Below are 27,535 nucleotides of genomic sequence, written 5' to 3' on the forward strand. Positions count from 1 at the left end.
TATCTTTTTTTTTTTTTTTTTTTTGTCATTTAAATCATACATTCCATAATCATGTATGGATGATCGCAGATAAAACTGCAGAGAAACCTCAGATTAGGTCCTCGGGATTCTAAATGATCGATTTTAATTACCGATATTGCTAAATCGAAGCTAAAGATTGACGTTACAGCCCCCCCCAACCGCGCCATAGCGTGCCCGTGACGTCACGCGGAAGACGTCACGGCGCTCTCAGCCGCGCTGACGTCACCCAGCGGGTGACGCCTCCATCCGGGGATGTGACACGCGAACTCGTTCTTCATCATGGCGGCGTCAGGTGAGAGTCTGAAGGGGTTCGGGTCCGGGCCGGTTGCGGTGAAAACGCGGGAGGAGAGCGCGGTCCGGGGGGCGGGTCTGGGCGCTCGGCGGGCCGCCTCCCCGAGCGGCCGGGCCCGGGTCTGCGGCGGCCGAGGGGGGCGCTTCGTTTACGGTGCTGCGTAGGAAACGGCGGCGCGCTAGCGTTAGCATTAGCTAGCATCGGCTAGCCTGCTCGCTTCCACACCGCGGACGCCGCGGTTCCGAGCGCCTGATCGGCGGTTTATGCGGGTTTAAACCCCGCGCGTTCGGCCTGAGCTCGGTCGCGGTGGACGACCGAGGACGAGCTTTGTTGGCGCGGAGGACGTCGGCGCTGGGCGGCCGCTCCGCCCCTCAGCGCTCGCTCGAGCCGCTTTTGGCGCGTCGACCGGGGCGAGTGTCTCTGACAGGCCTGGGAGTCGAGCCCCGCGCCCGTGTGTGCGAGCCAAGCCGGGTCGCTGCCGCACCACAGAACCCAGTTCCCGGGTAGCCTTAAGCTGTTGTGGAGGTGCAGGCGCGAAGTGGAGGGAGGGGTAAAGAAGGGTAGCTCCCTCCCCACGTGGACTTCTGGAGGGAGGGGCGCATCTTTGCCGGGGCAGGGTTCGCCTTTCTGCTCCTGGAGTTAGCCTGGATGTTCCTCGACCACTGACCATTCAGTGAGGTCCAGTTAAGAGAGAATTTCCTCAAGCGAAGGTCCAGAATATCATAACGTCTGACCTGCATCATGACTCAGTGCCATATACTGTTTACTGAAGTAGCCGAGTAGGAATATCAGCATCTTATACAGTCGACAGCTGAATATCAGATCAAATAAAGTCCAGTTCGGTCAGATTTCAACAACATTTACTGAACATCAGATCAAATAAAGTCCAGTTCGGTCAGATTTCAACAACATTTACTGAACATCAGATCAAATAAAGTCCAGTTCGGTCAGATTTCACCAACATTTACTGAACATCAGATCAAATAAAGTCCAGTTCAGTCAGATTTCACCAACATTTACTGAACATCAGATCAAATAAAGTTCAGTTCGGTCAGATTTCAACAACATTTACTGAATATCAGATCAAATAAAGTCCAGTTCGGTCAGATTTCAACAACATTTACTGAACATCAGATCAGATAAAGTTCAGTTCGGTCAGATTTCAACAACATTTACTGAACATCAGATCAAATAAAGTCTAGTTCGGTCAGATTTCACCAACATTTACTGAACATCAGATCAAATAAAGTCCAGTTCGGTCAGATTTCACCAACATTTACTGAACATCAGATCAAATAAAGTCCAGTTCGGTCAGATTTCACCAACATTTACTGAATATCAGATCAAATAAAGTCCAGTTCGGTCAGATTTCAACAACATTTACTGAATATCAGATCAAATAAAGTCCAGTTCGGTCAGATTTCAACAACATTTACTGCCAGTTTTCTCTTTTTAGATCATGTCATGTAGAATAACTTCCCTCTGACTCACTTTCTTCTCTGACTGCTGTTTCTCTCCTGTGTGGCGTCACTGACTCGAGTCTCAGAGCTCATCCTAATGCACAGATCTGATTGGCTGAGTAGCGTCACGTGTGATATGTGCAACGCATGCGATTGGTCTGTGAGTCCTGGGCCACAAAAGCTACGCTGATTAAAACTGGACCACCCCATGAAAATTAAATAATTCTCCGTAGTTTTCCGGTCATAGGTCCAGGTCCGCATAGGACAGCGTCTGGGTCCGGATTCGGACCCCAGTCCACCGATTAGTGACCGCTGTCCTAGACTTTCCCTTCTTTTGGGAAGCTGTGTGGAGCAGACAGATGTGCGCTGGGTGGACTGCTCTAGGACACTGTCGAGGTTGGGAACCAGCGGGTTGGTGTGAAGAGTGACAGCGTCTTGTTTACGTTGCAGGTCGATTACTGTGGTAGTACAGCCGCTTGGGACCACCTGTGCTGGAATAGGCGTGCAGAGCCGGTCCACGGCTCATATTCAGTGATGGGATGGAATGGGAAAGGAAAAACAAAATAGCTCGTACCGACCTGGAGGTTGTTTTCACACATTACCACAAATCTGATTTTCTTGCCCTATTGTGACTCGGATCTGATGTCACGTGACTGAATCACTGCATCATCAGCACAAACTAACGAGCAGAACGAGCTTCGCTGAGAAGATCATTAACTCTGATCAGCTCTCAGCTTCGTTATTAGAGCCAGACGGAGGAGGAAAAGGTGAGATGAGCTGCTTTTCCACCGTCTACAGGCTTTGACGTCTGTTCGGCGCTGTTGCCATGGTAACGTTGAATGACTTGAATTCTGATCTGAGCGCCACGTTAAGGTCACATGGCCACAAATCGGATACGAATCTGATCTAGGACCACATATGAAAGGCTGCGTTCACATTATCAGGCTGAAGTGGCACGAATCCGATTTCCTGCTCTAATGTGAATCAGATCTGGTGTTTTCAGGGCTGTGTGGACACAAATCTGATCTTCTCAAATCCGACCTGAGCCGCTTTCGTATGTGGTCCTAGATCGGATGCAGATCGGAAGCAGCTCATCTCACCTTTTCCTCCTCCGTCTGGCTCTAATAATGAAGCTGAGAGCTGATCAGAGTTAATGATCTTCTCAGCGAAGCTCGTTCTGCTCGTTAGTTTGTGCTGATGATGCAGTGATTCAGTCACGTGACGTCACTGAGTAGGAGGAGCTCATGAGGGTCAGTTCAGGCCGGTTCATCACATTAACGACCGATTTGAGTCTCTTACCTAAACGAGTGGGAAGCATCGAGTCGGAGAGATCGGATTTGAGCAGCGAGACTCGTGATGTTATTCCTAAGCCTTATGAATGTGATGACAGGGTTGTTGAATCATGTCATGGCTTTGCTTTGGAGGTGGTAACATGGTTCCAGACTCCGATGTTTTTAGGACTCTACTCATTGTTTAGGTTTGGCTTTAAGCTCTAGTCACCCTACAGTAAACACTGATTCATAGGCCCAACAGTGGAATGTCCTGACATTGCAGTTTGTCACAATAGAGCTGGGAAGGCGTGTAGGAGCGTCCTGACTGAGCAAAACACACCCATGCTCTGCGTGTTGTCATGAGATTAGAGGTATTCCTCTCTGGCACTCCATCGCCCGTGTATCAGAGTGACTTGCCATGATTTTAATCTTTAAGTAGTTCCTCAGGCTGCTACCAATTCTCTTACAGCTGTGTCTCTGCGTGGAGAGCCCGGTCGCTCCAACTATAGTTCAAGATCTAGGATATCCATTGGCTGCTAATCCCATTTCTTCTTTGTACCCCTAGAAGGGGCAGTGGTTGAGATCTTCCTCTGAAATGAGACCCTCTAATAAAAGAGCATCACTTCATTAACAGCTACTAGCGCCGCTCTGTAGGCGACCCTGCCCGTCTGCAGGGACAGCAGAGGAGGGGAAAGTTCAGCTCCTCACTGCTGGGCTTTAGTTACATTTAGGGATCATACGCCTTCAAAGAGGGGGGCAGTTATTTATTATCACCCCCCCTAATTCTTCAGTGTTATGAAGCTGAAGTCAGAGATTCTCCAGATTCTTGAGGATTTTCCCGTTCCACCTTAAATGGAGCAGCAGTTACATTCCAGCGCTTCAGGCGTCAGAACTGCTGGGCTATTTAAGGTGGAACGGGAAAGTTACCGAGACATCAGCATGCTGTGAGTGATGTTTTTTAATGCTTGAAAAACGACCAAAATCCACTGAAACGACATTAAAGTGAGATAAAACAGTGTTTATTGTGATTTTTTAACAGAAAATTCTCACGTTTGTGGGTTTCTTTGGTCTCTTGTTCTCCGTCTCGCCGGTTTTTCTGTTTTTCTCGTCTCTCTCTGTTTGGAATCTCTGAAAAACCTCCGTTTGGAGGGTCATGTAGCCCCAACGCTTCACCCCACCCCTCTATCTCAACTAGAATCAGGACACCCACACCTAGACGAGAGCGCCTAAAACAGAGGGCTAAGGGCTCAGGGGTAGGGGCGAGGGGTGAAATGGGACTGGGCCAAAGTTGACCACATCTTTCATCTTTCATTTTCATACACTTCTGCATCACTGCATGTTTTTATTGTTGGATAAACGTCTCCCACACAGCCGAAGATAAAAGCCTGGTTTGCGTGTCGTACAGGGTGAAATATAGGCCTAACTGGAGAGTGCTGTGGATTAGGCTGCCTATTAATTTCAGTGGCTGCTGTCCAACAGCACTTGAAGTGGAAGGCCTGGCATCTTGGCACCTGAGCTCGGTGCCAGTATGTTCATTTGAATCCACCACGTTGCAAGTTCCACTTGACTGAATGCAGTGATGACGTGAACATGAGCTCCAGGGCAGAGCAAGGGAAGCTGTTCTTATTCCTGCGTCTGTGAGTGCTGAACTAACATGATCCCGGGAAAAAGGGACAAGAATCGTAGGTCCGTGATGTTTGCCGTTGTAAACGTGGTTTGTCTAAAATCCATTAGTAGCTTTGAGGGAACAGCCGTAATGCAGCTGCGTGAAACGTGCCTCACGTTATTGGGGAATTATTACAGGGAATAAAGTCGGAAGGCCTGTTATTGTGCATGGGGAAGCTACGTGTTTCCTACCTTTTAAGAATGGGAATGTGTCTCACCACAGGTAAGAAGATCAAGAAGAAGGGGAAGACCCTTACCCTGACTGACTTTTTAGCAGAGGACAGCGGGGGGAGTGCTCACCTAAATTACCCACCCGCAAAGCCCACCAGCTGGGCGGACGAGACAGATGACTTGGAGGGAGAGGGTAAGTGTCACTGTCCACTGTCTGCTCACTGTCCACTTCATCAGCTCCACTTACTGTATAGCTGCTCTCTGTAGTTCTACAGTTACAGACTGTAGTCCATCTGTTTCTCTGATACTCTGTTACCCTGTTCTTCAGTGGTCAGGACCCCCATGGACCCTCACAGAGCAGGTACTATTTGGGTGGTGGGTCATTCTCAGCACTGCAGTAACACTGACGTGGTGGTGGAGGTGTGTTAGTGTGTGTTGTGCTGGTTTGAGTGGATCAGACACAGCAGTGCTGCTGGAGTTTGTACCCCCTACCTTAGACACTCCTACCTTGTCGGCCCACCTTGTAGATGTAAAGTCAGAGACAGCAGCACATGTGTGTCAGCATCTAGTCCTTCATCAGTGGTCACAGGATGATGTTGGTGGACTATTCTCTGTCCAGCAGTGCTGCTGGAGTTTTTAAACTCCTCAGTGTCGCTGCTGGACTGAGAACAGTCCACCAACCAAAAATATCCGTCCTGAGGGCAGCGTCCTGTGACCACTGCAATGTTGAGAATGACCCACCATCCAAACAGTACCTGCTCTGTGAGGGTCCTGACCACTGAAGAACAGGGTAACAGAGTATCAGAGAAACAGATGGACTACAGTCTGTAACTGTAGAACTACAGAGTGCAGCTATACAGTAAGTGGAGCTGATAAGATGGACAAGGAGGTGGTCAGAATGTTATGCCTGACCGGTGTATAATAGCATTGCTTTAAGCGGTTATGAATGAATTGAGACTATTCAAATCGTGCTTAACATGCCTTCCCCCTTCTCACCCTTCAGTTACCACCTCCTGGCACACAGAGGATGATGCGTATCGCGCTCCCCCCATCGATAGGTCAATTCTGCCAACGGCGCCCCGCGCAGCCCGTGAGCCCAACATCGACCGCTCCCGCCTTCCCCGCAGCCCCCCCTACACGGCCTTCCTGGGCAATCTCCCTTATGATGTCACCGAGGACTCCATCAAGGACTTCTTCCGAGGACTTAGTGTAAGTTTTCACTTGCTTTTGGTTGGGTGCCCAGCATCTTTGCAGCCAAGAGGAAATTCCTGCATTGTTTTTCAGTGTTTTTCAGGCAGTGTGTGTGGAAATAGCAGCATGATAATTAGTTGGACCTGAAATGAGGTAAATACAAAACAGGTTTACAGGAATTTTACGCAGGATTTCAGGTAGTGAATTGATAGAAACCCCACAATCTTCAACCTGTAGTCTAACCTGAGGCACGGTTAGTAGTCGAGTCAACTGGGGCTGCACAAAGAGTGTAATAAAATCAGGATCTCGGGCAGAAATCAGGACCATAGCATCACAGTGGTAGCCTGCCAACCATTGTGGGCATGTCACTGTCTTAACCAGGTGGTTTTTCCCCCGTGGGAGCACAGCTGAGTGAAATGCGTTTTAGATCAGTAAAGCCAACCGCAGAGTTTCTGCACTACACCACTGCGGAACAAATGGTGACGGAAGGGACACGTTCCGGTCCTCAGAGTCTCATTTTTGCAGTTTGCCGTAGGCGGAATGCCACATGAAGCCGAGACGCACCAATACCACTTTTTCCCTTTTGATTCCACTAAATACGTGGTCCTTAAGTAGCAGCCAGTACCAAGTACAGGTACCAGTACAAGCTCTGTCTAATCTAAGTAACTAAAATAAGTCACGATATTTATACAGTTGAATTTTTAAAATATATTATTTTTGTAAAATCGTCAAGACCCCAGTGTTTCGTCATACACTTGAGGTGGACCACAGGCAAAGCTGGTGGGCATGTTAGCCTGGCTAGCGGGCTGCTATGCTAGAGGCTAATACAAGTCTGCAGGCTATCATGACGGCAAGTGTCCGGCAGTTCTTTCCACATGCGTCTCTAATATTCGCTCCCTCACTAATAACCTGGACCAACGACTTGATCAGTGAAAGAAGCCTCAGGTAAAGGCTTCCTTTGGCATGTCTTTCCAACAAAATACTGGAGTTGCATATTTTGCCATGAGCATTTTTACTGCTGCTTGTTAACCAGCACCTCCGACTTGTCGATGAGCTCCGTATATTGGCACATGTGCACGTCAGAACTTGCTTCATGGTATTGGTCAAATGCATCGTATCCCCTTTGCAGATACTGATGCTGCGTTTAAGTGCAAGTACTGGTGCCGATGCTGTTGTGGTGTTGGTGTCGGTGCAGCGCCAATCGGAAGCATTTAAAAAACACAGCGGCAAATGTCGGATGCGTTCTGCTCTCTGGTGTTTGATTTGGAATGACAGTGTGTGCGGTAGACTAAAGTTTAACCAACTATCCTCGCACAAAAATAAATGTTCGTTCTATATAAACAAATATTGAAAGCTTGGCATACATGCACGCTTATCCATATTATATGTATTATAATTATTATTATTGTTATTGTTAACCAGCCTTGCGACCAGAAGGTCGTCGGTTCGATCACTAGAGCTGATAAGGGCACTTCAGTCACGTCCTGAGCGAGACACCTTACCCCTAACTGCTCCCCGGGGGCTGTGGATAGGGCTGCCCACTGCCCCTAGTGTGTGTGTGTTCACTAGTGTGTATGTGGCGTTAAATGCGGAGGTGAATTTCCCTGTTGTGGGAATAATAAAGAGTAACTTATGGTTTATAATGCAATTTATTTTTGCATGTGATATGTTTTTAATAGCAGTATTTATGTATTTATTTATTTATTTATTTGTGCATTTGTTGATATGTTTGTAATATCTAAGTCACTAATGGTGACTTTTAAGGTGATATTGAAAATTTCGCAAGGTAAGAATTGAATAAATATGTTATAAAAAAATGTTGAAGAAACTAAACGGGCTGTAAGAAGCTTTACAGACCGGCTGGAACAAAACAACATTAATACTGATCTGGACAAACTGACCAAACTGAGCTGAACCTGATATTGGCTCAGTTTTACGGCTCAGTCTGATTCGGTCCGACTCTGAAGATCAGACACGTCTGGCGAATGGTGTTGGGTTCATTTCTGGCTGATTCCAGGTTGTTCAGCTGTTCTTCTGTCACAGCTGCCGACTGAAAAGCTGCTCAGTGGAGACGACAGTTTGGGAATTTAGTGTCGTCTCGTCTTCAGAGTCGGACCAAATCGGCTGCCGGTCAGATGTGGTCTTAACAGCGTCCGTTTTCTGTTTGTGGCAAAGAAGTAAAAACGTTCAAATGGCTCGAGCGTCTCCTACAGCTGTCAGAGTCGTTGCTTAGCAACAGCATCTCAGCGAAGTGGTAGTGTAACTGATGTTATTGTGAAATAACAGCAATCAGAACACCTCTCAACCAATCAGCTCGCGTGGCCGGATCTAACTTTTGTATAAAAATTCATAGACTTAGAAGAAGATATCAAGTAAGGATTTTTATTTATTTATTTATTTATTTGTTATTATTTATTATCTCCAGACCAAACAGTTACTCCTGTGGAAGCCACAGGAGTGTTTGCAGTGACAACACGATGGATCACAGCTCCAAATCACGGTCCATGTCTACATCTACCTTTTATCTTTCTCTTCTTTTTTGATATCTCTGCAAACGTGTTTTTTTTTTTTTTTAACATAACAAATTTTGGCTTCTGTGATTGAAGTAAAATTGTCCATCTGATCTTTTCAGGCACCGATTCACAGGTTTTCAGTGCAAGCGGATAATAAATAAAGCTATTTAGGTAAATAAGTTGGTTTCAGTTCATTTTTTGTGGGCCGCTGTGCTTTACGGTGACACAGTTGGGCCTCTGGGTGGAAAAGGTGGAGGACCCCTGCCCTGTGCTATTACATGCACTCTGTTAGGTCGTTGAGAATGTATGGTTCAGGTCACCAAGTCAAGAAGGTCATGAAAAAAGAGTAAATTTGTGCAGCCAGATCTTTGCAGCCCTTTCCTGTATGTTTATAGATCAGTGCGGTCCGTCTCCCACGGGAACCCAGTAACCCAGAGCGACTGAAAGGCTTTGGGTACGCGGAGTTCGATGATGTGGAGTCTCTGCTGCGAGCTCTCAATCTCAATGAGGAGGTGAGGGTTTTTCTTCTGATTCATTGTGTTTGATATTCAGCAGTTATTCACTTGTTCTCTTGTGCTCTCTGTTGGAGAGTAACACGTATACTGTGATTTTAAATGGAGCTAATTCTGCATTTACTGCGGTTTGCTTGAGGTTCTAGAGTTTATTAAAGTTCAGTTGCCTTTGTGGCCACTAGGTGGTGTTTTCTCTCTGCTTTGCACTGATGGTATTTGAGGTGTATTATAAAACTAATGCAGCTTCCATAACTTACTTACTTACTTAACTCTTGAAGGGCACATTTCTTATATTTTTTAATTTAAGAAAAAATTTTCCTTAATTTTTTTAAGGTATTTTTGGCCATTTCCCAAACTTTCTGTATCCCATATAACTAAATAGACTGTTTTAGTTACTGTGCCTTTAAGACTGAAATATGTAAAATGAATGTTCTGATTGGCCATCATCTGTTTTGGGCTGAAACACTCCTTATAACTTCCCCGTGAATGGGCAGGGCCAAACTGCTGTAGGCTGAATCGGCTAATATACATTATATGGACAAAAGTATTGGGACACCCACAATTTACACCTGCAGGAGCTTTTATGAATCCCATTCTAAATCCATAGGCATTCATATGGAGTTAGTCCCCCCTCTGCAGCTACATCAGCTTCCACTCTTCTGGGAAGCCTTCTACAAGATTTTTTAGTGTGTCTGAGGGAATTTCTGCCCATTTATCCAGAAGAGCATTTGTGAGGTCAGACGTTGATGTTGGGCGAGAGGGTCTGACTCACAGTCTCCATTCTAGTTCATCCCAAAGGTGTGTGATGGGGTTGAGGTCAGGGCTCTGTGAGGGTCAGTCATGTTCTTCCACACCAAACTCACCCAGCCAGGTCTTTATGGAGCTGCTTTGACCACTGGGGCTCGGTCACGCTGGAACAGGAAAGGTTCTTCCCCAAACTGTTCACACAAAGTTGAAAGCTTGTCCAGAATGTCTTGGTGCTGAAGCTTTAAGATTCCCTTCACTGGAACTAAAGGTTCTAGACCAACCCCTGAAAAACAGCCCCATAGCATTAGCATTATCCCTCCTCCACCAAACTTTACAGCTAGCACAGTGCGGTCAGGCAGGTAATGTTCTCCTGGCATTCGCCAAACCCAGACTCGTCCGTCAGACTGACAGATAGAGAAGCTGATTCATCACCTCACAGAACACGTCTCCACTGCTCCAGAGTCCAGTGGTGGCACTTTACTCCCCTCCATCCAACGCTTGGCTCTGCTTGGTGATGTAAGGCTTGTATGCAGCTGCTCAGCCATGGAAACCCTGCCATGAAGCTCCCGGTGCAGTTTCTGTGCTGATGTTGAAGCCAAAGGAGGTTTGTACTCTGCAGTTATTGATCAGCAGAGCGTTGGCGAGTTTTATGCTCTGTGCTCCTCAGAACCCGGCGACCCGCCCTGTAACTCTACGTGGTCGAGTTGCTGTGGTTCCCAAACGCTTCCACTTTTCAATAATGCCTCTCATAGTCGTAGACTTGTTGCAACGATGGCATCTTATTACAGATCCACGCTCAAATTCGGTGATCTTTCTAAAACAAGCCATTCTTCCACAGATGTTTGTAAAGGCGGCCTGCGTGGCCAGGGGCTTGATTTTATACACCAGTGGCACTGGGACTGAATGAAACACCTGGATTTAGTGATTAAGAGGTGTGTCCTAATACTTTTGTACGTGTAGTGTGTGTGAATGGATTCCCTTTGCAGGATGTCACAAAAACAGTTCATTCAAAGGGTCCTGATTTTGCAGCTTAGTGTCTAAATATGAGTTCTGTTTACTGGGGGATGAACCGTACAGTTTGTACTACATTAAACCTTTTCATTCGTATCTTTCTGTAGCACCTAGGGAATCGCAGAATCCGTGTAGACATTGCAGATCAGTCCAATGAGAAAGGTATGTGCCCAAATACCATATATATATCCCACCCCCATTCAAGACCAAACACCATTGCCTTTGTTAGTCTAGTTTGGTATATTTGATTTAAAAAAAACAGAAATTAATATAACCTAGTAAATCTTTAGACCGCTGTTGAATGGCCTCTGTTGCTCCCCTGCTAGAGAGGGATGACCGCTCCATGTCTGGGCGAGACCGTAACCGTGGTGGCGACCTGGGGCCAGACAAGACGGATACTGATTGGCGGGCGAGACCCAGTGCTGATGCGGATGAAGGACCACGGCGTGATGATTCCTATGGAGAACGTAAGTGTTTTTATTTCGATGGCTTTTCTTGCTGTAGTCTTCATACTCAAAGAGCAGCGACCACCGTTTGTGGTTTTGCTTCGTAAAGCACGCATGTTTCCGCGCTCAGGAGCTTTTAGTACTTTGTAAAGGCCTTTACAGACCAAGCCTGATCTGTTTGTGCGATTTATTGGGACACAAGTAATTTAATTAGATCATGTGCGTAACTGATGATGTCTTGCAGACCAAGCACAATTCTTTGAGTGGCAAAAATGCAACATTGGCCCTCTGTTTAGTTTTTGTGAACTTCGATTGGTGGCATTAACTCTTGGCATTAACTGGGCATTAACCCAGTCCCATTTCACCCCTCGTCCCTACCACTGAGCCCTTATCCCTCTGTTTTTGCACGTTGGGCGCCCCGATTCCTGTTGAGATAGAGGGGTGGGGTGAAGTGTTGGGGCTACATGACCCTCCAAACAGAGAGATATGAGAAAAACAGAGAAACCGGCGAGACGGAGAACAAGAGACCAAAGAAACCCACAAACGTGAGAATTTTCTCTGTTAATAAATCACAATAATCACTGTTTTATCTCACTTTAATGTCGTTTCAATGGATTTTGTTTGTTTTTCTTCATAACAAGCCTAAAAAATCACTCACAGCATGCTGATGTCTCAGTAACTTTCCCGTTCCACCTTAAATAGCCCAGCAGTTCTGATGCCTGAAGCGCTGGGATGTAACTGCTGCTCCATTTAAGGTGGAACGGGAAAATTCTCAAGAATCTGGAGAATCTCTGACTTCAGCTTCACATCACTGAAGAATTAGGGTGGGTGATAATAAATAACTGCCCCCCTCTTTGAAGGCGTTTGATCCCTAAATGTAACTAAAGCCCAGCAGTGAGGAGCTGAACTTTCCCCTCCTCTGCTGTCCCTGCAGACGGGCAGGGTCGGGTTTTTTGTATTTTATTCTATTTTTTTGTAATTTGAGGGTTTGCCCATTTCACAGGGGCGGGATTTCAACTACTACCTCTTGTAACTCAGTTCCAAGGGGTTTGGGTGATACTTGAAAACAAGTGGTAGGGGTACAAAGAAGAAATGGGACTGGGTCTTAATTAACCCTTCATCTCTGGTGTGAGTGAATCCTCCTTTCACTGTTATACTGAAACTGGAACTTCTTCACAAACATCAGGAGAATCAGAATCACCAAACTCGGTTCGAACAAGTCTCAGACTGAATTGTGAACTTCCAGGTTATATGGGGAAGCACTCAAAGTTTCAGCTTCTTAATGAAGCTGCAAGGCTCTTCATGCTACCTTCACTTTTCCAAAACGGAGAGTATTCTGCCCAGTGTCACCATATGTCTGGATCAAGTAATATAAATAGGATCAAAGAATGTCTGATTGGCATTCGAAGACCGTTAGACTTGTGCATCGTCTTTTGTGGAGCTGTGTCTCTAAAAGCGGAGATCGTTCAGTTGCTTGTTAACACAAATAGCTAATCAGCCAATCACACGGCTGCAGCTCACTGCATTTAGGCATGTAGAGGAGGTCAAGACGACTTGCTGAAGTGCAGACCGAGCATCAGAACGGGGAAGAAAGGGGATTTAAGGGGCTTTGAACGTGGCGGGGTTGTTGGTGCCAGACGGGCTGGTCTGAGTATTTCAGAAACTGCTGATCTGCTGGGATTTTCACGCTCAACCATCTCTAGGGTTCACAGAGAACGGTCAGAAAAAGAGGAAACATCCAGTGAGCGGTCAGTTGTGTGGACGAAAATGCCTTGTTGATGTGAGAGGTCAGAGGAGAATGGGCAGACTGGTTCCAGATGATAGAAAGGCAGCAGGAACTCAAATAACCAACCAGAATCTCTGAGGAACGTTTCCAACACCTTGATGAAAGTCTGCCATGAAGAATTAAGACAGTTCTGAAGGCAAAAGGGGGTCCAACCTTTTACTAGCAAGTGGCAAGTGAGTGTATAACTGCATACGAAAGGCTTCCTGAAATATAAGCTACTGAATTAGGCCGTGAAACGCTCTGTTCTCCTTACGCCTTTTAAAAGTGTGACTGTTTGCCTGTTTCTTAAGAAGCAAAGGACTGTGTGATGGATATTCTGCCTCTTTCTTCATGGTCCAAAAAACCTGAAATTCCGGCAAAATAAAGTCCTGTCCTGTGTGTGAAAGTCATCCGAATATTCGGCATTTTCATGTCTATTTGCATCGCATTCAGTGTGTAACGGCCTTAAGGTCAGAATCCTTCATCAAAAGAGCTTTTCTTTGATGCCTCATTGTGAAAAGTACAGACCTGTTGGTTCCGTACCAATTTTGTTTGCGTATGATGTTCACAAGGATGTTCAGCATATTTGTAGATGCTGTAAGATCTTGGGTCGTCTGTTCACGAAGCGAAACAAGCTTGCGGTCATTTAAGGTCATGGGTCGCAGAACGATCAGCTACAGTTCCAGCAAGATCAGTTAGGATGTTTCAGTTTGAATTTCTTAAGATAAATCTGATAATTCTGTAAAATAAAGTCATTTATTTGCTCACCTAACTTGTTTTCGGGATCACATTAACTCTCTAAACCTGTTTGATTTAAGAAATATCAAATTATCGTCATTCCAGTACGAAAAACAAGGAACTTTTGTCAACACAATGTTGATTAATGTTGATTTTAAGCTTTCCATAAAAACTGATTTCAGTCTATCTTGGTGTGTTTCAGGGTCCCGAGACCGCTATGAGTCAGACCGGTACCGTGATGGTCCACGGCGGGACGATCGCTATGACAGTGGCAGAGACAGATACCGGGAACGCTATGATGACCGAGATCGCAGAGAGTATGACAGAGGTGGACCGGCTACACTAATGTCTTTTTTTAAGATAACAAGCAAATTGTGGAATAAAGTGGTTCTAGTCTCAAAGTGGAGCTTGGGTAATTGATTTACTCAGTACATCTAATTTTTTCCGTCAGGCTATGACTCTCGCAGCGGGGGACGTCGGCCGTTCGGCAGCGGTTTCCGCCGCGACTATGATGACCGACGGGACGACTATCGAGGCAGCGGAGACTATCGAGGCAGTGGAGAACGCTACGGAGAACGCTACAGCGACCGCGATGATAAATACGATAAATGGGAAGAGAGGCGTGAGGATAGAGGTAAACATACTTTAGACTCATCGGTCACTACCAAAGGCTTCACTCCACACAACAGTGGAAATTGAATTTGCTCATGTTTTTATTTTATATGTGAAAAATATTTTGTTTTTGTCGTTTCTGATTTCTGACCTTTCATTAGCAAAATGTCTCATATGAAAGATTTGTGCTAACGATATTTGTATAGTTTGCCAACCTACGGTCAGGGAAAAAAAAGGCAAGAAACCCCACTGTATAGATTAGAGGCCCGAGTCCGGGCCCAGGCGCTGTCCTATTCGGATCTGGACCTGTAACTGATAAACTATGGAGAATTATTTAATTATTTAAGGTCCTGTTTTAATCGGTATAGTTCTCTAGCCATTAGTATATTGCTTTAATGGTCCGGAAGACTCACAGACCAATCGCATGCGTTGTACACATCACATGTGACGCGACTCAGCCAATCAGATCTGTGCATTACGATGAGCACTGAGACTCGAATGAATGATGCACACACGGGGGGGACGAGGCGAGAAACAGCAGTCAGAGAAGAAAGTGAGAGGGAAGTTATTTCATATGACGTGATCTAAAAAGAGAAAACTATATTCTTGATTATATAAGATGTTGATATTCCACTCGGCTACTTCAGTGAACAGTATATGGCACTGAGTCATGGTGCGAGTTAGACGTTATGATGTTCTGGACCTTCTCTTGAGGATATTATCTCTAACTGGACCTTCAATTTTGAATAAAGACCCCTGGTATAGATAATTAGGTGATGTCTAGATATTAGATACAGTTAAATGGATTACAAATGACTTGCTGCTGTTGGAACAAGTCTTGGTGTATCAGAGCCTTGTACTGTGTGCTCAGGCCCTCTTCAGAGGCCCAAGCTGTGCCTGAAGCCGCGCAGCGTTCCCAAGGAGGAGGACCAGAGCAGCTCCACCTCCACCTCTTCCAGCCGATCAGCTTCCATTTTTGGAGGTGCCAAGCCGGTGGACACAGCATCTAAGGAGAGGGAGGTAGAGGAGAGACTGAAGAAAGAGCAGGAGAGGCTGCAGCGACAGTTGGAGGAAGACAAGGGGAGAGGACCTGAACGCAAGCCCAGAGAGAGGTACCACACACACACACACACAAACACACATTATATATATTTATATACATATATAAATGTATATACACACACTCACATATTTATTTATATTTTATCAGCTCCACTTACTGTATAGCTGCACTCTGTAGTTCTACAGTTACAGACTGTAGTCCATCTGTTTCTCTGATACTCTGTTACCCTGTTCTTCAGTGGTCAGGACCCCCATGGACCCTCACAGAGCAGGTGCTATTTGGGTGGTGGGTCATTCTCAGCACTGCAGTAACACTGACGTGGTGGTGGAGGTGTGTTAGTGTGTGTTGTGCTGGTCTGAGTGGATCAGACACAGCAGTGCTGCTGGAGTTTTTAAACACTGTGTCCACTCACTGTCCACTCTATTAGACACTCCTACCTTGTCAGTCCACCTTGTAGGTCTAAAGTCAGAGATGACAGCTCATCTGCTGCTGCACAGCTTTCTACAGTTTCAGCGTGGCCAGTAGGAGAGCAGCAGGCGGGTCTGGTGGTTCTTCTCGTCACCTGATAGGTTGGATTTATCAGAGAACTCTGCCCATTTGGCGAGTGCTGCGAAAGAGTTCCGGGTTCTAATGGAGTTGGTTAGGGTTAGTGGTCTGAAGTGGAAATTGGAAAAATGGCCCTGCGGGTCCGCCGTGGTGGGCTCTGTTTCGGCTGTGGTCCTCACTGAAGCTCCACCCGGCGAAGTTTCATTCATTCAGCGTTCAGAGTGAAAGCAGCTGAAAATTGCGTTGCGTGCCGAGTCACGTGAGCTCTCGCATCTTCCCGCTTTAATATGTCAGCGCTGCTGTCGTGTCTCAGACCACGGACAGACTTTGTCCTGAGTAGAACCTCATGAATGGTCCTGGTCTGTTTTGCCTGCTGAAGTGCTGAAGACTGTGGCTTTGTGTGCGCCGAGCCTCGACGTCTTCGCCATAAAACAAAGCTGAAGCGGACCGGGGCTGTTTCATTTTTACAAAGCACAAGGAGGTGGTCTCAGTTCGGTTCGTTTTGGGGGCCGTTTAGAGGGGTCTGAGTTCATTTGGCCTGTTCACATAAGCAAAAGAAACCATGACTCCGAGGTCAGGGTCCACTTCAGACGCTGGAACGGCCCAAAGTGTGAAAATGCCCTAAGGTGTGTGTATAGATGAGTGGGCCCTCAGTCTGGTTAGCAAAAGCGCACAATGACCAAAAGATTCCACGTGGCTCTTTTTAAATAATAATGCACGTTTTCAAATGACCACTTACTAATTTTTTAGCCTGCCAGCACCATTGAACTGGTTTGAGTTTGTACACTGTGATTCATTGTTATCCTAAATTATCAAAGCTTTTTTGAAACTCTGACAGGCACTCAAATAACACAATTCAAAGCACAATTTCAGTCAGAAATCACAATATTAGCATCAAGGACAGCCTCAAGCCTTCCTATGTTAGAGACGTTTCGATATCAGCTGCTGTCTGTACATCTTTTTGTCATCAGCTGCCGACTTAACTGTCTTTTTGACGTGGAAGCATTTAAAATGATTTACTAGCCAAATGTTTCTCCCTCCTCTACCAAAAATGTAGACATCCCAGCTGGCGAAGTGAGGACCAACCGACAGAGCGCTCACGAACTGGAAGTGAGTCATCGCAGCCAGGGAATACCACGAGCAGAGGTAAACTGGGCTACTGCTACCGACTGTTTAATAATCTATATCGAATCAAATCAAATTTATTTGTAGCGCTTTTTACAACGGATGTTGTCACAAAGCAGCTTCACAGAACTTCAGAAAAGACCCCCCGGCGGGCGAGCCGGGGGCAACACTGCCAAGGAAAAACTCCCTCAGAACTGAGGAAGAAACCTTGGGAGGAACCAGGCTCACCAGGGGGGACCCGTCCTCCTCTGGTCAGACTACCTACAGAGTTATTATACTACTAATATTAATAGCAGTAGTATTAGTAGTAGGAATAGCTGGGAGTCCATGAGAACATCAGTGTAGGGTGGGCAGCTGGTCCAAGGCAGGTGGTGGCAGCTGGGGCGTGGGCGGCTGGTCTGAAGTGGGGAGCAGGAGAGCTCAGCAGTCAGTCGTCCTTCAGTGTCCGGCCGGACATGTGGGCGATTGTATACTCGGAAAAAAAAGCAGGGAGAGGGAATTAGTTTTATTCTATCCATTTGTACATAAACAGGGAATGTGAATATTCCCAGAGTGTGGCTAACGACTCCGGCAGATCTGACTATGACAGCTTAACTAACAGGAGAGAACCAGAAGGAGACACAGACACGGCAGCACTCTGAGACAGTTTGGCATCCCTCCGCTCCACCGTCCACAAACCTGAGTGACCGCGTGCGAGCAGCGGGACGACAGCACCAGCGTCTCAGTTTACTATAATTCCCTGTGTCCATGGACCCCTGGATCTGCTGCCTTTATCTAAGGGGCAACATTAGCTACCAAAAGCTAAACTGAACAAGTGAGTTTTCAGCCTAGCCTTAAAGATTGAGACTGTGTCTGAGTCCCGAACAGTTTCTGGAAGATCATTCCAGAGTTTGGGGGCTGTATGAGAAAAAGCTCTTCCCCCAGCTGCAGCCTTAGGAATTCTGGGGACTATTAATAAGCCAGCACTCTGGGATCTGAGTGGTCGTGATGGCTCATAATGAGAAACAAGGTCTTGTAAGTACTCAGGAGCGAGTCAGTGTAGGGCTTTATATCTCAATAAAATAATTATTATTAGAATTATATTATTTTATCTAATTCTCAATTAATCTAAATGCCTTGTCAGATAGTATACAAAGTTTAAGTGGAGTATAAAAGGCAGTAGAAGATATATGCACATACTATTTTTGCAGTAAAGGGTTAAATTGAGTTGACGTGTGCTTTGATGAACATCTGGCAAGATTTACCAAACCATACCGAGAGCAAAGTTAGATGATGATGATGATGTTGCTTATTTTTTTCCTGATATTTAAACAGGATATTGGAGAGTTGTGCCATGAATCGCTTATCAGTTTAGAAGCTCCTCAGTCTGAATCACAGGGACAGGAGCAGCCTTTGATGGTCATTGATAATTGAATGGAAACCAGACCAGGCTTGATTGATTGATGATTGTATATGTGGTATAATTGGTGTAATTGATTCACCCAGGACTGTAAAAGTCTTAAGCAGTGAGAATTCTCTTGACTGACAGGCTCTCGTCGTCGGGAAAGCGAGCGCTCCGTGGAGAACGAGGTTTTCAGTGGACGTGACGAGGAGCCGCCATCCCCGGGAAGCAGCGTCCCCCCTTCCAAACAGGAGGGGCTTCCTCTGAAGGTGGTTCCAGCCCCGCCCCCTAAAGAAAATGCCTGGGCGAAGAGGAGCGCTATGAGCACAGGCTCCAGTGAGAGTGAGGCCAAACCTGCAGTCTCACCCAGCAGCAGCACTCCACCCAAAAGGTCAGTATTCTCTGGTTCTAACCAAAGTGTGTGAAATATTGTACCGTGTGTTCAGCCAAACTTTGATGGAGACCTGGCACTTATTTTAATTGACAGTACAGCGTGATTCGAAAAGATTCATCCGATTTCAAAGCGTGTATTTTTCAACCGTGAGGCGCCGAGGAACCAATCACACTCCAACTGTAAGAGGGGGTCATAGAGTTTCTGACTGGCTCCTTCAGTCTGAGAGGAGCTGAGACCCCTGAGCAGAACGTTCTGCGTTCTCCACGTCAATCAGAGTGAATCCGACAGAACTGAGCAGCGGGATTTTCATCAGCAGTGAAGCTCCAGCAGCTCAGAGCGTTCGGCGCTGGTTCCACAGCACTGGATGATCTCCGAAATCCCACTGAAAGAGCCGTGAGAGCAGCGACGCCCGACACGCTCAGTCCAGTCTGGGATGAGTTTGACTGTGGAGTTGATGTCCGTACAGCTGGAGGAGGTTCAGACTGAGACCTTGTAGAACTACATAATAAACTTTATGCTCATTTAAACCGTTTACAGCTCACTGCACTGATCTAGAATGATTTACATGTGAAATGAATCACTTTGACAAATCTTTTTGAATCACCCTGTATTATCAATACACTATAGCTGCCAGTAAAAAGGCAGCAGCAGGTAAGAGTGATTTCACCACAAATGTGCATCTCTGACATCGCTCAAAAAGAAGGGGATAGATCATGAGGTGCAGTTATGGTTGATGATAAAAGTACAAGTTCCCATATATATATAATATATACATACTGATCACATTCTGTACTTTGACTTCATTTTTTAGATGAAGATTTGTTGCAGGAGTAGATTGGGTTAATCTTTCTCCCCCTCTAATATCAAATCCAGTATTTTCTACTGATATCAGTCTATGATGCTTGGTACTGAATCACTTCCCTACCCTACTTTTTGTACCACCACAACAGCAGTTCACCAGGTTTTCCTTAAAACCGTAGAACTAGCAAAGTTGTCATTCAAGGAGGGGCGAAATTGTTCTGTAACCTGTGTCCATAATTAGCCCACTGAAAGCAAGCAAATCAGTTTAGGGGCTTTTTTAAAAATCTTTTTAGCTTTTGGGGGTTCAGTTGCGACAGTTTGAGCCCCCATACATCTGACGCAGCCGAATATCTCTTTGACACTAGTCCTTTTGGCCTGTTTGATTTCAGCTCGACAAGCTCGACTGATGAGAGAGTTCCTCAGAAAGGTAAAGGTAAGATCCTGAGGCTTAAGAAACTTGCAGGTCTTATCAGACAAAAGCAATATTGTGAGTAACATAACATGTTCAACCTGTTGTCACAGAAAGCCTCTAAGATTGTTTTGCAAATAAAAGCCGTGCACATTCTCCCACTCCAGTCTTAAAAGCTTGAACAAGGCGACAGGAACATACAGACTCCGTATGCTCAAGTGGAATTCTGTCCCGAGTCAATAACTTCTAAAGAACCTCATTGTTGTAGTGGACAAGTCTGTCCTGTGCTGAAGATACTGTATGAAACTGGCAATTCTGTGCCCTTTAAATGGGCAGTTTAGTTTCATGGCTGTCTGTAATCCCCACTGCTGAGCCCCATAACCACATGGCCACCCATAGCCCCCTCTGCTGAACGCCAGACTCTCCTTACAGATGAGAACAAGGCTGATGGTGTGCGTCGGGACAGAGGCCCCTCCCGGGGCCGTGGTGGGGCCTCAGGTCCTGGAACAGGGAGAGGCCGTGGGGACGCAGCCAGCCGAGATCGGCGGAAGGAAACAGACAGGTTAGCCTCTCTGTGGCACCCCTTGTGGTTAAAAGAGGAACAGAGCCCCTCTGTCTGCTTGTCTTTGTAAACTAGTTTGTTGCCTGGCTCCTCGTTGCTTTTCCTCCTCCTCTTTGGGAGCTTTATTCTTTGATATTTGTTTTTCTATAAGAGAAGTGGGGGACCTTTGATGACGTTTGCCTTCTAGAGTCCTAAGTCCATTTGTAGCTGCCCCTGAGTCTCAAATGACTGCCAGAAGAAAAAAAAAAGATTTATTATTTATTATTCTGTTACAGCTCTACATGTAAATGCTTTATGGTTATAAAATATAAGCCCCAACTGGATTGTCTGCCTATTAGTTAATGTTCAGATAACATATTTTGAGCAGTCCACCAGTACATCATCCGTGGCTTTTACTGTATGAATAAATCCACATGGATTTTAAACATGCCTCTGCTTGACGTACATTATATGGCCAGAAGTATGTGGACATCTTTCCTAATTATAAAATCCATTAATTGTCTATAGAGAAACGTTGGCATTTCTGCCCCAGTCAACTCAAAGTACTGTAGTTATGAAATGGAAGATCTCAGGAGCAACAGCTCACCCATGAAACAGTAGACCAACACAAATAGACAGAGCAGGGTAGCCGAGTGCTGAACCTTGTAAAAATCTATAAGGAATCTACATGAAATGGGTTTTAGTGGCTGGGCAGCTGCACATATAATCCTAAGATCACTATGCGCAATTCCAAGCGTCTGAGTGGTGTAAGGCACTCCTCCTCTGGATTTGGAGCACTGGAAACGTTCCCTGGAGTAATGAATCATGCTTCACTTTCTGACATTCTGATGGATGGATTTGGGTTTTGGCGGATGCCAAAAGAACACCACCTACAGGAATGCATGGTGCCAGCTGTAATGTTTGGTAGAGGAGGCATGAAGCTCTGGGGCTGTTTTTCAGAGTTTAGGCTGGGGCCCTTGGTTCCAGTGAAGAGTGATATTAATGGTACAGAATGCAAAAATGTATGCTTCCAACTTTGTCGCAACAGTTTTGGGAAGGCTCTTTCGTGTTTCAGCATGACTGCGGTCCTGTGCGTGAAGCAAGCTCCATAAAAAGACATGGTTTGATGAGTTTGGTGCGGAGGAACTCCAGACCTCTGATATTAACCCTACTGAATATCTTTTGGAATTAATCGGACTATCAGCTGCAAGCCAGGCCTTCTCGTCAAGCATCAGGGCCTGACCACACAAAGGGTTTTTGACTGAATGGGCACACATTCATTCAGACACACCCCAAAATCTTGTGGAAAACCTACCAAGACAAGCGAAGCCTGTTACAGCCTCAAAAGGGGGCCAACTCCATGTTTCATACCCGTTGTTTTACAATGGGATCTCTAGCAAGTCCATGTAGGTGTGATGGTCAGGTGTCCACATACTTTTGGCCATATAGTGTATGTGTAACACGTGGATTGTACAGTCTGTCTAATAGGGAGCCATTTCAGGTTCAGCCTAGAAAATAGCAAGATATTGTTGTTTTAGCCTACAGACTGCTGAGATGTTGGTGTTCCCTTCGAGATCTTGGTTCTCTCTGGGCAAGTTGCATCTGGCCTCAGGAACTCGAGAAAGGATTAGTTAGGAGTTCTGTTCTTTATGTAGTTTTAGGTAATAAACAACATATGGGTATACATGGATGGCAGAGACTGTCTCTCACTCTGTTGTACGTTGCTTGTAGAAAGGACGTCAGAAGAGAGCGAGATCTCAGACCAGCACCAGAGCCAAAGAAATATGAGGAATCTCCCAGTCCTGTGAGTGACTGAGCTTAGGCTCTCTTTGGGTGTGACCCCCGAATCCCACCCCCCACCCCCACCCCCCCACAAGCCTGTTTTCCCATATCTTTACCTCTGGGTGTGCCACTGTCTTTGTCCAAATATTCTGAAATGGATATATTTTCATACATTTTGAAGTAGCTGTCAAATCAGTGTTTCAGAGCTAAAGGTAGTAGCTTTCTAAATGTAAGTAGTACACAATTTGGCCAAACTGGATGTGAGAGCAGCTACAATCTTCAGTGTCACACATGCGCCACACTTCTCAGAAATGCTTGAACAAAAACAAGGTGTAGTTATAAGGTGTAGAGTTTGATCAGCCCCAGCCAAATGGTGTGTTTTGTTGATTCTCCCAGCAAATCCTTCACAGGGAACAAACGTAAATCTGGCAAATCTTATTGCACATTTTGAATGGTTTTTGCTGGAAAAAGTAAAATACAAAATATAAACATAAAATCTGGCATGTTTTTTCTGTTTTACAAAATGTTAAATTCCACAAATGAACAGTAATTGTACATGTACACTGTGCAGAAGTGAGTTTTCCGCAGAGGGTTTATTTTTTATTCTCCCTTAAGATAAATAAAATGTGTATTTTGACCTGGGGCACCTAAACGTTGGCATCCAACTCTGTGGGTTAAACTGTCAACCTCATGACTTTAGGGCAGGGAGTGTCTGGAATTCATACAGTATTTGCATCTGGCTATATTTTGGTGGAGTTAAGACTATGTAAGTCAGCCGTTTATGCACCAAAGTGACATCTACCACTTTATGGTGGAACTAAGTAGTCGTAAGGTAAAGGTATGAGTTAACCAGTGAGCAATTAGACGGGTTTCTGCACAGCATCATTACAGAGATGCATGGGCGAGGGCCGAAAGCAACAGAAAACAGCGCTCTTTATGGCAGAAAGCATCTCTTAGTTTACATTTATGCCATTTGGCTGACGCTCTTATCCAGAGCGACTTACAGTTTGATCATTTTACACAAGTAGGCGAAGGTGGTGTTGGGAGTCTTGCCCAAGGACTCTTATTGGCATAGTTTAGGGTGTTTACCCAGGTGGGGCATTGAACCCCAGTCTACAGCGTAGAAGGCAGAGGTGTTACCCACTACACTAACCAACCACGGTACTTAATCTCTCTTTACAGCATAAAACAATGTCAAGGAGTTATTGTACTATAAAAATATCCCGTAAGGTCAAGTGACCCTTATTAGTCCCACAACAGGGAAATTTCACCCCCGCGTTTAACCCATCCATGCAGTGAAACACCACATGCACACTAGTGAACACACACACTAGGGGGCAGTGAGCACACTTGCCCAGAGCGGTGGGCAGCCCTATCCACAGCGCCCAGGGAGCAGTTGGGGGTTAGGCGTCTTGCTCAAGAGCACTTCAGCCACGTACTGTCGGCTGAGGGGATTAAATCGGCGACCTTCTGGTCACAAGGCTGGTTCCCTAACCTCCAGCCCACGACTGCCCCTGTAGTACTGCCCGCTGTATGTAGAACTCTACCTACGTATAAATATGCGGTATAGTAGGACTTTTTTCGACAAGGTAGTGCAATTCATCAAAAGACTGGCCCGTCTCTGTTTGCCAACATTAGCTAGTTAGGTAATGAGTCAGTCAGCATTGTGTATGATCCATACAGTATCAGTGATGGCGAAAAAAATAATATCGGTTTTGTTTGGTAGGTCATAGCCTAACTGGTCAGCAAGCTTAGCCGCACTAACGGCTCTTGATATTGTCAATTAAGGAAAGGATAAACAGGCTCAACCAACAGCTAAACCAGGTAGGTTGAGCAAAATTCATAGGATGTGTTGGGAAGCCATGAAGGTTTTGTAATTTGGATATTTTCTGTTAGTTTAAACATTTAGGGAATAGCGAACTTAGAGACCAGGGGCCTTACAGACAACTCTTATCAAGAGCAACCTTTATCACTTATTCATATTAGACAAGCAAATCTTATCTTTAGGATCTTATTTTATCTTGCAGCATCTTTTCTCATCTTGTTAGGCAATCTTAACTGACTTGATCAGCTGTCATGTCTGTTACCTAGCAACATGTAATCAAGTTAGTCAGACAGCTAACATTACTGATGTAAAGAAGGTCAACTTAAATTAAAGCGCAATAAACTGAAGATTAAGAACGTCGCATCAGCACTTTGTGCTGTTTATCAGAGTCGCCGCTCCACGGTTTCAGTCTCCATTTCCCAAACGCTTTAGCCGAGCGCGCTAAAAACATTATTCCTCCTAATAAACAGACATACGTTCAGCTCCGTCTCCTCATTATTCACCACCATCACTGGAATATTTTATCTGACGAGTTTTCATCAACAATAACACACTAAGGTATTAAGAGGGGACGGTGGAGATTCTGCAGTGTCTAGGGTTTTAAACACTGTTGGAAAAGTCAAAGCATCATTGTGCTGGTCATATTGAATTGAGCTGTGTCAAAACAGAAGTTAAGACGTTTTGGGGTTTAACTTAAAGTTAGGATAAAATTTAGGATATTTTGGCCAGTTAGGAAGTTTCTGCAATCTGTAAATAAGATTATAGACTTAACTGTTGTTCTGTAACGGCTTCCATCCTAGATTTAGTCTTAACTGAAGTTGCCATGACAACAAAGCAGATCTCAGACTTAAGGATTTTCTGTAATACGGCCTCAGATGACCAGCCAATACCGAGTCAACTGTTGTGTCTACGTTTTACATAATATTATATTAACATGCAAATGAATGACAAAGGGATCCAACTCTAAAACAGCATTTTACTATTGAGTCAACAAGAATTTACAAAAAGTGCGAAATGTACTAACTTGACTAACGACTACAGTCTTGTGACCGATAAGTTACCAAAGTGGTTTTGCCCCCTGGCTTCGTGCACCCAGTGATGTTTGTAAGTGGGAACCCATTCATAGTCTGAGTGATGTGCGTCTGGTCTTAATATCTTTAGGTCTTTTGTGAACGTAGAATTAGATTTAGCTTTTAGTGGAGCTGCTCTTCAAAGACAAACATTATGGAATCATCCCTTTCAGAATATTTGGACTGTCAAACCCCTGTTGTGGGTGTGTCTGTCGCTTCCCTCTAGCCTGTGCCATTTTAAACCAGCAGGAAAAAGAGCGGAGTGTCCCAAATGCATCGGTTCAGGTCACTGGTTTAATCCATGAGAGTGAATACCCACTCCTCAGACGTTTAAGTAAGCACTAGACTTTTAACCACGTTTCTCAAAATCTTTTGAGGTCAGAAAGGATCAAATGTGATTCCTACTTCTATTTCTCAAGAGTTGTGTAATTAGACAGCAGAGGTCACCCTCTTTCTTTTGTAGAGTGCTGGTTTAGTCTGATGTCTGTAAAGGAAAAGTTGAGCAAGTCATGTGTGTGAAGGCCAGCCAGACCGATGTGATGCTTGCATAGATTGGGAATTGCCAATGACTCAAAAGGTTCAGAAGCTGAAATATGCTGAAAATGTTAAAGAAAGTGGTTGAATTGTGTCGAGGAATGGTTGGAATCACAATCGGCTGTGCCCTTGTTGGTGTGAAGAGTGGTAGCGTTCCTCACTCTGCTCTAAATACGGTACCAGCTGGGCATCTGCATGGTCACATGCCGTGTGTATATGCATGATCAGCTCTTGCTGTGCCAGAGTGGTGGCGTGAAACTGAGCTTGATGCATACGGAACTGAATGAAGTGGCGAAGAGACCTGGACAAAAGGTGTGGATTAAAAAAGGGCCTGGAAAGCCAAATCGGCATTGCGCTCTGCTGCCTTTGTCTCATCTTCCTCTGCATTTTCTTTAATTGTTAAATATCACGGGTGATTTTCAGTTATTCAACTGAAAGCATTTTCTCGCTTGCTCATACCCTTCTCATGGTCCTAGACTCATCTGAAACTCTCATTTATTTCAAATTTGCTGTGCAACGTCTCAATAATTCACTCAGGACATCCGCTGTGTGTGGGATACCTTGATTTCCTGTACCAGGAAAATCTGTGCTGACCAGAGGCCGATATTGTGGACCGTGAGGCCCATGAACAAACGTATTTTTAACTATTTGGTGTCTCTTGACCTGCTTTTGTTTAGATTTTTTTTTTTTAAACCCAAAAGACTAAAGTGCATCTCTAAATTCAATGCTTAATCCTCATGTTACAAAAATTTGCCAATAAATTTCTTTTTAAAAAAAAAGACCTTTTAACACTCTTAAAGCTGTTATATATTTTTTTAAATAAATAAAATCAGCGATTTTAGTTTAACTACCCCTCTCAGACAGCTTTAATCCTATTTCTTCTGGAAGTTAGTTTTCAGCTGTCTTTTCTCTCTTTTGACAGACATTCAGCTCAGCCAGTAAATACGCAGCCTTGCTAATGGACGGCGACCAGGGAGATGATGCCGAGGAGAGTGGAGAATGAGAGGCGGATGGACTGAAGTGAAGACGGTCAAAAATGAATTATGAATTAATCCTCCAGCTTTTTTTTTTTTTCATACAGCACTGAAGGAGCCAGCTCGGCCCCCTTAAAGTGAAACCCCCCTCTTAGAACCACCTCCTTCAGGACTGAACAGAAGCTAGTGGAAAAGTACTGGACTCATTTTTAAATAAGAGGGCAATGGAAAGCTGGATAAAATGATAATATCTAATAAATAAGTGGGGTTTAAAAAAGAAAAGACAGAATCTGCTCCAGTTGTTACAGCTGTTCCAGCTGTTCCAGCGTATACTGCACTTGTATGCATTTCTAGTTCTAGCTAAAAGTGAAAGTGGACGGTGCCACAAGGTAGGTTCATTCTAAAGGTGGGTGTCTAGTCGCTTTTCAAGGTTTTCGCTTTTTTCCCTTGAAGCACACTAGTATTAATTTTGTTATTCATTTTATTATTATTATTATTATCTGGGGCTTGTGTCGGGGATGATCTCCTACTAACTGGGTGCCAGAAACCAAGCTTTTCCACTCCATCACTGTCACTGCAACATACACTGACCAGGCACAACATCATGACCACCTCCTCGTTTCTACGCTCACTGTCCAGTTTATCAGCTCCACTTACTGTATAGCTGCACTCTGT

The 27,535-nt window shown here is 45.1% G+C and overlaps 1 protein-coding gene across 5 annotated transcripts; it reads left to right on the plus strand.

The window, feature by feature from the left end:
* Window positions 1-229: 229 nt before the first annotated feature.
* On the plus strand, window positions 230-27,142 carry eif4ba (eukaryotic translation initiation factor 4Ba). Of its 5 annotated transcripts, none has more exons than XM_017683517.2 (15): window positions 230-313; window positions 4,933-5,073; window positions 5,884-6,089; window positions 8,980-9,096; window positions 10,962-11,016; window positions 11,181-11,321; window positions 14,006-14,131; window positions 14,255-14,437; window positions 15,287-15,527; window positions 17,082-17,170; window positions 18,678-18,921; window positions 20,115-20,158; window positions 20,567-20,696; window positions 22,407-22,479; window positions 26,809-27,142. In XM_017683517.2, the coding sequence occupies exons 1-15, from the start codon at window positions 301-303 to the stop codon at window positions 26,887-26,889; spliced, it is 1,884 nt and encodes a 627-aa protein (XP_017539006.1). In that variant the 5' UTR covers window positions 230-300; the 3' UTR covers window positions 26,890-27,142. The 5 variants fall into 5 exon arrangements, with proteins under 5 accessions (XP_017539006.1, XP_017539005.1, XP_017539007.1 ...); XM_017683516.1 differs by lacking the exon at window positions 230-313 and adding an exon at window positions 2,303-2,357; XM_037541428.1 differs by lacking the exon at window positions 230-313 and having other exon boundaries at window positions 4,917-5,073.
* The last annotated feature ends 393 nt before the right edge of the window (window positions 27,143-27,535 follow it).

The sequence above is a fragment of the Pygocentrus nattereri genome, chromosome 9 (genome assembly GCF_015220715.1).
Source record: "Pygocentrus nattereri isolate fPygNat1 chromosome 9, fPygNat1.pri, whole genome shotgun sequence".
NCBI classification, from domain to species: domain Eukaryota; kingdom Metazoa; phylum Chordata; class Actinopteri; order Characiformes; family Serrasalmidae; genus Pygocentrus; species Pygocentrus nattereri.